Genomic DNA, 12,005 nt, shown 5'->3' on the forward strand with positions numbered 1-12,005 from the left:
TTAACTTAAATCTTACAGATTAAAGTTTATGACAAAATTATTATTCATATTATAAATTGATTTATAATATATAATAATATATAATTTTTAAACATTATAAATTAGTATTAAAGGCTATGTCACTTGCTCAGTGTCAGACAGCTAGTAAGTGTCTGAGGCCACATTTAAGATTTTTTTAAAATTTCAATTGAATTGTACATTTAGCAGATTTCTCCTTTCTTGTTGGGATTGATCATCTGTAAGTACTGGTAAGGAAGACAAAGTGAGAAGTCATTGACCATTTCTTTTAGTTATAGTCTTCACGAAAAACTTTAATTTCTTATTTTCCTTTTCTATTTTTTCTTTCAATAACTAGCTATACAGAAATAGCATAGTTCAAGGCTCATAAGTTGACGACAGGAATCTGAAATAACCTTACACAATTTTAAACTCCCAGCTGCATGTTATTTTTACTGGTAAACTCAAATTTGGTTAAGCACCCTAAAACATAAGCTCTCTGGCTTTTCTTTGAAGCTTCTCATAAATAATCTTTAATAAGACCTTTCTTTCCCACTGCATGTTAAGGAATTAGACTATTTTTCATAGGTTGGCTTTTAGAGGAATTCTCTTACGTATCCACTAGACATTGAATTGACAGCATCTGAACTAATTTCTTTGTGAGGTCAATTAAAAAAAACACCTGTTTGGGGGAATATTTTCATACATTACTCATATCAATTGTTGAAAAATAAAGCAAGAATGAATGACAAAAATACGTCTGATAAAATATGCATGTCTAAAACCAAACCCACCGTCTTCCCCAACTTTCTTACCAAAATTTTTCTTTGCCCAGTCAAAATTTCAGAATAATTTATACTGCCACCTCCACTCAATAAATCCAATTAACTGCTGTCAAGTTCTGTTGATTTTAGCTCTAAAATATCTCCCATGAGTTCCTTTCCCTCCATAACTGCACACGACATAGTCTTTATCATCTCTCAGCTATACTATTGCACATCTACTAACTAGTCTCCCCTAGCCCCATGCCACTCCACTCTCCCTCTAATTTATCTTGCCATCAGAGGTCTGTCAGCATCATTTCCCATTTCAAAATCCCCATGGCTCTCCATTCACTTCCAGTCAAAATTCCTAAGCTGGGATTCAGAGCCATCTATCTTTCTAGCATTAAGTTAACTGACTTGCCCAGGGTCACACAGCTAAGTATCTGAAGTTGGATTTGAACTTAAATCTGACTCCAGGCCCAGGGCTCTACCCAGTGAGCTATCTTCCTAGCTTTGCCCTATAAAAAAAAAAACAAAACAAACCTCTACTTTCCCTTCAAATCCAACCCATCTTAATCATATCATGTAGGAAGTTTTCTTTTATTTCCCTTCCCACTGAGAAATTCTCTCTCCTTCCTAACAACTCCCACATTATTTTTAGGTGGCAAAGTGGCAGGATGGATACACTGGATCTGGAGTCAAGACCCAAGTTCAAATTCAGACTCACATACTAGCCTGAGTAAGTCACTAAACCTCCATCTACTTGAGGTTCCTCATCTGTAAAACTGGGGTAACAGCACCTACCTATGTGCCATGGTTGCATGCAGATAAAAGGTGCTATCTGTAATGTGCTTTGCAAACCCTAACATACTATATGAATACTAACTAGTTATTACTTGCCATCTCTCTCCTAAGACCATTATTATTCTGCCTTGTAACATAGCTGTTTGTACATCTTTCATCTCCCCACTAAACTGTAACCTTCCTAAAGGCACCCTGGTGGTGCAGTGGATTTAACCCTATACTTGGAGTCAGGAAGACTGACGACTCCAACTTCAGATATTCACTAACTATGTGCCCCTGGATAAGTTATTTAACTTGTTTGCCTCAGTATTCTCAACTGTAAAAAGAAGGCTAATAGCCCCTACCTAAGAGGATTGTTGTGAGGCTGACATAAGATATTTGTAAAGAACTTAGTATTAGTGCCTGGAACACAATAAGCACTTGCTTATTCCGTTCCCCCATCCCTTACCCCAATTTAACCTGAGAAAGACTAATATTGCCTTTTACCTAGCAGAGGGGCTCAATAAATATTTGTTGAGTGGATAGTGGAGATCGCCAAACAACCAGCTGGTAATAGGAATGAGCACTTCTATATTTCTAGAATGAGGATTTTAAAAATCTTATTCCTACAGTTCATTTTTCAGGAATGAATAGCTTTCTAAAATTCATAAAGTCAGAATTGAGCTATAAATAAAAGCGACTCACAGACGCACAAGGGCAAAATGTGCCACATTTATTTACATATGAAATGTGTTTAATACAGTTATAATGAACGTAGTGTATAACATCTGACAGCAGCAAGACCCTTTAAGGAACGGAACAATAACTACAGTATATCATGCAAGTATCTCTATATACACAAAAGTATTTTTTTTTAAAAAAGTACAAAACTTGTTTAGGGATAAATACAAGATATAAAATGCAAAACAAAAAAAAAACACAAAAAATATAACTCTCACAGAGAACTATATATGGAAGGGACAGAACGGTACCTTTGCTGTGCTTCATGAAAGCAAACTACCAATATTAGATATACTTATTGAAATGACAGAACGAAAACCTGGCAGCTGTGTGCTCAATCTGAAATGGCCAATTGTGATTCCATAGGCTGCTGTATTAACACATCAACTGGTAGCAGCTTCAGTTGTGCATCCTAACTCTAAGTACCAGAACATTTGGCATTAGCACCCAGAATAGGAAAAGTCAATTCTTGAGACAGCACAGGGTTAAATGAACTATTTTCTTCCTTTAAAAGCCAAAGAAATACTTGATTTTTTTATTCATCTCTATATTTAATAAATTACAAGACAAAAACCAGACTGTATAAAAATCTATTGATCTAGTTACATATTTGTTTCTTCTACAGCAGTCCAGCCCTTTCATCAAGCTTACATCCCTGTGATCTTATTAAAACAGTCTTGCAAATAAGTATGAGAAAAAAATTTGCCAGCCCACAATTTTTTCTGATCTATTTTTACAATGGACTCCTTCCTTTTTTCTTCACAGACATTAAAGAAAACACCATTCCCTTCTACTTGTCTGGTTCAAGTTCTTATCCACTAGTGGGTTATTTGCAAGGCTGCTTTAAAAACTTTCTCTCATGGCCCTAAAAATACCTAGAGATGCACAGATATGCAATGATGAGTTTCAAGGCGCACACACACTTCTTTCAAAGTAGATACACTGAGTACTAGTGCTAAGACACTTGAAGAGCCTAGTGTTCTTGACACCTAAAACCAGCTACAATTTATGTAGTGAATTCTAAAAAATAAAAAATACTAAAAAAAAAAAAAGGCATTGTGTTAACTTGTAATTTAATTAGCTAAACCATTCAAACTCATGGCGTACAAAACAGTTTATCTGAATCCAAGGAACTGCCCCCAGTGCTAAGAACTCTGTTTCAAAGAAACTTAGTACAAAAAAAAAGAAAAATGCGAAACAAAAAAATAACTCAAAACATTATCCACTAAATACTGATACAAACACGTAACAAAGAGTATAAAAGTTATTAGTTTAAATATATACAAACTCTTTTTAAACTCAAATACTGTTTTAATACTTATTGAGGGTATGTACGATGGGGTGAAGAGGATACATGAAGGTGAATATATTGCAACAGCCTAAACAGTACTGTCAGCTCTATTATACTGCGAACTTTCTGTAACAAAAAAGTCTTTTCCGTTCCAATGTGGAGAGAGACTTTCCTTTTGGAATACTCATTTTTCAGCTGAACTCATTCTTTTAGACTTAATGAAGGCCATGCCATGTGTTCTCATGTGAGTATTTAAGGCAGCTTCCGTTTCAAATGTCTTTGCGCACACTTTGCATTTTCTGTCTGACATCAGGCTATCGGATGATTCGTCTTCATGGCTGGGCTTGTTTTCCTGCTGATGATCTTCCCCAGAACCATTCTGCTTGGATACTGGCTGAGGTTCCTTTAATTTGTGGACTATGAAGAGATGCCGGGAGAGAGAGACATGGGAGGTGTAGCAAAGGCCACACTCTCGACATTGGTGAGAAGAGCCGTCAGACTTGTGCTGAGGGATGTGTTCATGAAACTGCAGGAGGTTTTCTGTCGTGAAGCCACACACAGCGCACTTGTGAACTTTGAAAACATTTATCTTTAGTTTCTTCAATGGCTGAGTAATCGCTCCTCGTGCAGCTCTGAATTCTAAAACAGGTTCTTCTAATTTCCGCTTTGGACTGGGGGCCTGATGAGAGAAAACAAACAAAAAAACTGATCAAATTAAAATAGTCCTGCTATTTTCCTGAAGAATGAGCATCTCTGAGTGAGCTAAAAGTCAGTAAAAAAGATATGATAACATTGTGGCATTAATGGAAAAAAAAAAAAGACACGTTTCTGCAAGTGTTTTACCCTATTTCCAATATTAATCTTTACTGCCAGTCGTTGTTCAGTAAATGGACATCTATCTCTGGCTGAGGGCGGCTAGGCAGTGCAGTGGATGGAGTGCTGGGCTTGGAATAAGGAAGGCTTGAGTTCAAATATGACCTCAGATACTACCTGCGTGACCCTGGGCAAGTCACTTCACCCTGTTTGCCTTAGTTTCCTCATTTGCAAAATGAGCCGGAGGAGGAAACAGCAAACCACTCCGGTATCTTGGCCAAGAAAATCCCAAATGAGTTCACAAAAAGTCATATTCAACAAAAATGTCTCATTGAATAGAGCACTACAAAGATTGGACCCTACCTCTGATACTTACTATCTGTGAATGACCTTACTATTTTTGTCACCTAACTGCTCTGAACTGGCTTCCTCATGTGGAAAATAAAAAAGGTTGGACTACTTGATGTCTAAGCCTGTGCTCAGTTTACCCACAAATTTCCCAAGGAAAGGGAATACAAAGGAAATGCCAAACTCATTCAACATCTTTCAGTTACAATGCTTATTTTAGGCAATGATCTTCTGCTTGAAAGGGCAATACTACTACCAAATGCTGGAAATAATTGATCAGTACCCAAGAAGAGAAGCTGGTGCTCCAAGCCTGCTGAAAGTGGGGGCCTCAGTTGCAATAAAAACATGTTACTAAATCTCCCATGTCTCATCGCTCAGTGTTCCTTGACACTAACTATGCTCCACCCGCTGTCCCCCCTCACATTGGTTCATGCAATTCCTCTTTTCTCCTGTCTAATTAAACCTTATTCATCCTTCAAAGCCCAGCAGCTCTACTTTTCCACAGTGCCAGCTCACAATGATCTTTCCTTCTTCATTCAACCACTCTTTGACTGTACCATTCATTTGGCACTTAATCATTTATTGCTTTATAACATTAGTTCTCTCTCCATAGGTATATATTCAACAACTTCAATTCAATTCCACAAATATTTATTGAGCATTTTCTTTGTACCAGCTAGATGGCACAGTGGATAGCTTCCCAGGTCTGGAGTCAGGAAGACTCATTTTCCTGAGTTCAAATCTGGGCTAAGACACTAACTAGCTCTGTATGACCCATGGCAAGTCACTTAACCCTATTTGCCTCAGTTTCCTCCTCTGTACAATGAGCTGGAAAAAAATGGCAAACTATTACAGTATCTTTGACAAGAAAATCCCAAATGGGGTCACAAAGAGTCAGACAAGAATAAAAACAACTCAATAACATATGTTAGGTACCATGGGAGATACTGAGAGATTAGAAAACAAAAGAAGCATAGTCCCTGTTCTTCAGGAGTCTAAGACTGAATGAGGGCCGATGCACTTTCACATAAAGATGAGACAAAAGAAAATGTGGCCAAGAAAAGATCAAGACAAATCTCAGAAGAGAGCGGGCTCAGTTTCCCTCACAGGCAAAGTGAAGACTTCACAGGTGGGGATGAAGAGGAAGAACATTTCAAGTGTGGTGGGAATCCACATAAAAGCACAGAGATGAGAGGGTACAGAGCGAATGGGGAAAAGACAGCAATCCAATGTGGCTGGACCACAGCATGTCTAAAGGGTAGCCGTATGGAAAGGGTACATTACAGTCAGATTGTTGGGGCTTTAACTGACAGGTTAGTAGTTTTATTTTTGCTTGCTTTTTGGAGGAGGGCAGGCAGGGCAGTTGGGGTCAAGTGACTTTCCCAAGGTCACACGGCTAGCTTTGTGTTAAGTGTCTGAGGCCAGATTTAAACTCAGGTCCTCCTGACTCCAGGGCTGGTGCTCTATTCACTGAGCCACCTCGCCGCCCCTAGTAGTTTTATTTTATCCTTTAGGCAGGGACTTCTTCAACTTTTCCCCCTTGCTACCCCCCTTGGTGCTGCCTGGCTTGAAGGCATGAGCAGCACAGAGTGTTCGTGCTTTGTGTTCACAACCAAGGCTGCAGTGAAGTTCCTTGATAACACATCAGATTCATTCCATGTTTGATTTTTAATTAATTTTTGGTCACTGCATGTTCAGAAAGCTTTTACTGTTGTAACCCAATATTTCACACTCCCACATGGAGCAGCAACCCGCAGTGTAAGAAGTGCTTCTCTAGGCCAAAAGTTCTTAAAAGGTGGCCCAGCGATCCTGGCGTGGTTTTTCTTAGTTTAATAAGCATTGCTAGATGTGACCCACATAAACAAAAGCTCTTTGGGGGATCCTCAATCATTTTTAAGAGTATAAAGTGGTGGGGCGGCTAGGTGGCGCAGTGAATAGAGCGCCGGCCCTGGAGTCAAGAGGACCTGAGTTCAAATCCAGCCTCAGACACTTAACACACACAAAAACTAGCCATATGGCCTTGGGTAAGTCGCTTAACCCCAACTGCCCTCCAAAAAACAAAAAAAAAAAAAAAAAAAGAGTATAAAGTGGTTCTGAGATGAAAAAGTTTGAAAACTGCTGCACAAAGCAATAGGAAGAATCAAAACTGTTTAAGCAGAGTTTGAACATAAGAGTCAGATTTATGTAATAGTAATATTTTGGATTAAAGAGGGTCAAGATTCTAAAAGTAGAGACCAGTTAGGAGGCTATTATAACACTATATAATGACATATGATAATGAATCATATAAAATATATCTGAGATAATATTATTAATTTTATATTATTAAAATTATAATAATTTATATTTGTATATTGTTTTTATTATTATATTATATTTATTATATTGCTGTGTGACCATCAACGGCACTAAGAGTTCATATACCACTTATGATGGGCCCTAGGTGATCTTGAGAAATTCATTTATCCTCAATGGACTTCAGTTTCCTCATCTCTAAAGTGAGGCAAATGGACTATATATATATTTATATTGTGTCATAACATATCATATCATATGTGTCATATCAGATCACATCATTGTTACATGAAATTAGGGCAGCTCGGTGGCGCAATAGAGAGTGCCGAGTCAGAAGTCAAGAACACTCATTTTCTTGAGCTCAAATCTGGCTTTAGACACTTACTAGCTGTGTGACTCTGGGCTAGTCACTTAACCCTGTTTGCTTCAGTTTCCTCATCTGTAAAATAAACTCGAGAAAGAAATGGCAAACCACTCTAGTATCTCTGCCAAGAAAACCTCAAAGCGGGTCATGAAGAGTTGGACATGCCTGAAATGACCGAACAACAAAAACCTTATAATATTAAATAGTCCAGGTGATGTTAAGGGCCTGAAATAGGGTGGTGTGATAAAATTAGTAACTGGAGCAGAGGGGATGCATATAGTAAGTACTGTGGAGACAAGTCCTTAGATGGAGGTGGTGCAGGGTTAAAGATGAGGAAAAAATCAAAAACATCTGGGACTTTTAAGTTTGGTGTGAATCAGGGGGGTGATAATGCTATCAAGAGATATAGAGAAGTTGGGAAGAGAGGCGAATGATATTCTGAATAATTAGGTTTGAAGAGCCAGTGAGACATCCAGATAATTATGTACAGCTATGTATCAGATAGAAGGGTGTGACTTATGCAAGAGACTCAGGTTGAATTTTATACAAACTTATCTTTCCTTCTCAACTAAATCACCAGCCCCTGAGGGGATTAGAACAGCAAGTGGTGGTGGTAAATGAGTGAATCACACTGACTCCATCTTATTACTTGATTCTAAAGCTATCTCAGTTCCTTTTCTATTCAATTACGGGTCTAGTCCAATTTTTGTTTTGCAAGAAAACTTTATTCGATTGTGGGAACTGGGAGAAAAATTTCTTTCACCAGCCACACTCCCTAAATACAAAGACCACATCTTACACTTTTCTCTGTATTCCCCACAGTACCTAGAACAGTCCTTTGCCTAGAGAAGGCATTCAATAAATATCCGTATATTGATTTGAATTGTAAATCTGATCTAAGCCCCAAAGACAGAAAAACGTGAAAATATTAGGATATTGTGTTTTACCCTGACACCAATCAATTTCCAAGTCCTGATCAATATTTTGTTGTTACAGATAAGCAACTGTAATAAGCATTATATCAACGAGGATCACTGAAGCATTTCAGAGAATGCACAGAAGAGAACAGAAGGAAATTCAGAAAGAAACACAGACAAGCAGGATAGATGTGAAAGTAAAATGCTGACATTTATTATATTCTTCGTTTAAAAAACAAGCTTGTACATAACAGAAAATCAGTGTTTCACATACAACCTTTCTGCTCTACTTTGTACATGGAAAGGTTCTCTCTTTTGTTATTTATGGAGTTCAGAATGAAAAAAAAAATTACATGAAAAAAATAAGGAATATGTTGCAATGTTGTGTACTGGAAAAAGCACTGGACTTAAAGAGTCCAAAGACCTGGTTTCAAATTCCCTAATAGCTTTTCTTGGGGCGTTTATCAAATGAAGGAGTGAGATCAGTTGACTTCTAGGGCACCTCCAGCTTTGACATGCTCTGATTATCTGCTAAGTGTCTATTTTGCACTGTATTAGAATCAGCATTCAGAGATACATCTACCTAGCTTCCTATACTAATATTCACTGCAAAGAGAGCAATTCTTATGTGTTTTACCTTGGTCTCTTCTTTTATTTCTGTTTCCTCCACACTGGCAGATTCTGTCATCTCTTTTAAATCAGGGTCCTTAATCCCATGCATCAGCTGAATGTGTTTCTCTAGCATTAACCGTTTTGTAAATGTGCGCCTTGATTCTGGGCAGTGCCTACATAAAACAACAGAAGTCATGTACACATTTTGCTTATAGGGATTTTAAAGAGAACTCTAGGCCCACAAAGATGTTTACTGGTCTTCAAGATCTTCACAAGCCAATCTCATACTTACCAGTATCAAAGGCACAGCAGAGCATCAACAGCCTAAGAGCACTGGCTCTGGATAAAGGACCTGAGTTCAAATCCCACTTATGACACTACCTCAGTCCCTTTGGGAATCTCATTTATCCTCCCTGGGCTTCAGTTTTTTCATCTCTAAAATGAGGCAATTTGACTCGATAGGCTCTGAGGTCCCTTAGAAGTTTCAGATTCACGGTCCTGTTGATTTTATGTTATGTCCCATTTTATTAAGCATTTTAAATTGCTGATGTCACCTTATTTTGTTTGGTTGGTTTTTGGTGGACTCAGATCATTTTGGTTCAAGTGCCTTATAAAATATCCCTGGTTATCAATGTATTCTTTATTCTCCTGAAAAGGAGAAGCTCTCACTGTAATTTTTTTTTCCTTTAAGATGACTCCAAGATTATTTCAGCAGAGGTGATTTAATATGAAAGAAACAAGGAAGAAGATGGTCTTCTACCAACTATTAATTAGTGATGCCAGCTATATAGCACAGAGAAACCTGCTCTTTATCTTCTGAAGCATGCCGCATGGGCAATTCTTCATAAAAATAATAATCTAATAAATATATCAAAAACTTTATGGATATATTGCGTTTCAGTGGCCAGGCAATGAGTTTAAAATGCAGGCACTTAAAAACATTTGTCTATATTAAGTGAGAGTATTACAGATAAAAGGAAGAATACAATAAGCTGCAATTTAATATTCTACTTTACAAAGCAGACGCTTATTGACAAGAAGGGACTTGTTCATGGTCACACAGCTAGGAAATGAACCTAAAGTCTTGGGACTCCAGTCCAGTACTTTTTCCATTTTACTACCCCTCCTCTCTAAAAACAATTCTGCAGTAGCAAGGGATATCCATGTAGACTTGTTATTTTGTTTCTGTTTTTTGAAAATGAGAAGTCGTCACTTTTTGGATAACAGCTTAGGAAATACTACAGTTTAGCTACTTCAGATTGTATATTATAATGAAGACACCAAGAACAGTATTTTAGTGAAGAGACAAATAAGTGATTGAAAATTCAATGGGCTTTTGCAGAACTAGATTTGCTACCTTCCAGAAGGCTCAAAAGAACTTTATATGGATACTAAAAAATAACTAAAGCATTTTCTAAACCCTTCTGCACAAGCAACAAATGAAACCAGCACCGATACACCGATTTTTCTGTTCAATTATTTTTAATGATGACAATTTTGCCACTGCTAATGAGTTTGTTGGATGGTTTTATGAGTCCACAATGGCGTCCCAATACATTAAATATCAGTGATTTTATGCTTCTACATCAAAAATACTAACATTGTGTTTCAAAGCTAGTGTTTCACTAGGGCCACACTGAATCACCTTCAATTCCATACCTCCTTCTACTCCTCAATCAAGTCTCTGTACTTATCCCCTTCTGAGAATTACACTCCCAAACTTGAGCCTAATTCCTGGCTACACTCTATTCACAGAATGCATGCAGTCACCTCAATAAATTCTTACCCTTTTTTCCTTTTATTCAGATAGCTCCCATATCCTCTGTATAGTCTCCCTAACCAACCTCAAGAGATGAAGGAATTCTACTTTGCCAAATCCCTGCCTAAACATGAAATTCCCATGACCACTTTAAAATATGTACTTAACTTCTCTGACTATAGTGTTAACTTACAACTGCCATATTTACTGTATATGTGTGTGTATATATATACAAATATGTATACATACATATACACTCAATTTCCTTACCTGTAAATTGTATGTAATATGTATATATGTATGTATATATGCATGTATGTATCTTCCAATGTTTGTCCAGTTCTCTAAGCATCTAAAGGGAAGGTACCACATTTTCTTAACTCACTTGGGACAAAAATTAACACAGCCACACAAGTAGGCTAACCACTTCAAACACACTTTTTATGATAATAATGTACTGACACCTTGACCTTAATTACCAAGATGATAATAGTGACTATAGACTGATGATTAACTTGGGTCAGATTTTCTTTTACTGATTCCCTTTGTGACCAATGCCATGAACTGGCAAGATGATTTACATGGGTAACAGTTAGACATCTCAGGGCATGGACAAATGTTTCAGATGAGGAATCAACCCATGATCTCAGTCTTACTGGCATAAAGCTTTAAACAAGTGGGCAATACTGAAGATAAAGTTTTGCAGGTGACAGCTTAGCAGTGACTAGAAAGCCAATCAGTTATGCTTAAGAAATATTCCCAGTAATACAATCTATCCCATATGATGCCATACTTTTTAGGTCAGGTTAAGCACAGGTTAATCAAAGTTATAATAATTATTTCACTTTTTTTTAAAATTCTGTTAATGTCACATCTCATATCAAAGAATCAGGTGACAAAATTATGCAAAAATCAAATGAGTTGAATTCTAAAGCAAAACAGAGTGGTATAGGGGTGGCTAGGTGGCGCAGTGAATAGAGAGCACTGGCCCTGGAGTCAGGAGAACCTGAGTTCAAATCCGGCCTCAGACACTTAACATAAAACTAGCTGTGTGACCTTGGGCAAGTCACTTAACCCCAATTGCCCTGCCCTCCTCGCCAAAAAAAACAGAGTGGTATAGTGAAAAGAGCCTTGACTATAGTGTCAAAGAGCATGGATTCATATCCCCTCTCTGACACTTATTACCCGTGTAACCTTGAGCAAATCACTTAACCTCTCTGGTCTCAGTTTCCTCATTTGTAAAGTGAGGAGAGTGAGTTGAACTAGATGGTCTCTAAGGTTTCTTCCCTTTCTCAACCTATGATCCTATGATCTATAAAAA

At 37.6% G+C, this 12,005-nt stretch overlaps 1 protein-coding gene across 24 annotated transcripts in view; it reads right to left on the reverse strand.

The window, feature by feature from the left end:
- Positions 1-2,254: 2,254 nt before the first annotated feature.
- Positions 2,255-12,005, reverse strand: part of LOC138173021 (zinc finger protein 532) — a 116,279-nt gene continuing 106,528 nt past the window's right edge. For 21 of the 24 annotated variants that reach the window (XM_069103011.1, XM_069102877.1, XM_069102954.1 and 18 more), the window contains 2 exons: positions 8,951-9,098; positions 2,255-4,255 (listed from right to left, as the gene is read on the reverse strand). In XM_069103011.1, the coding sequence (XP_068959112.1) occupies positions 3,761-4,255; positions 8,951-9,098 (643 nt within the window). In that variant the 3' untranslated portion in view covers positions 2,255-3,760. The remainder of the gene's footprint in view (positions 4,256-8,950; positions 9,099-12,005) is intronic. The other 3 variants (XR_011171325.1, XM_069103035.1, XM_069103039.1) reach the window with 3 other exon arrangements.

Source organism: Petaurus breviceps, unplaced genomic scaffold (genome assembly GCF_028583685.1).
Source record: "Petaurus breviceps papuanus isolate PSGF00001 unplaced genomic scaffold, PetGlider_PUasm1.0 129, whole genome shotgun sequence".
Classification (NCBI taxonomy): domain Eukaryota; kingdom Metazoa; phylum Chordata; class Mammalia; order Diprotodontia; family Petauridae; genus Petaurus; species Petaurus breviceps.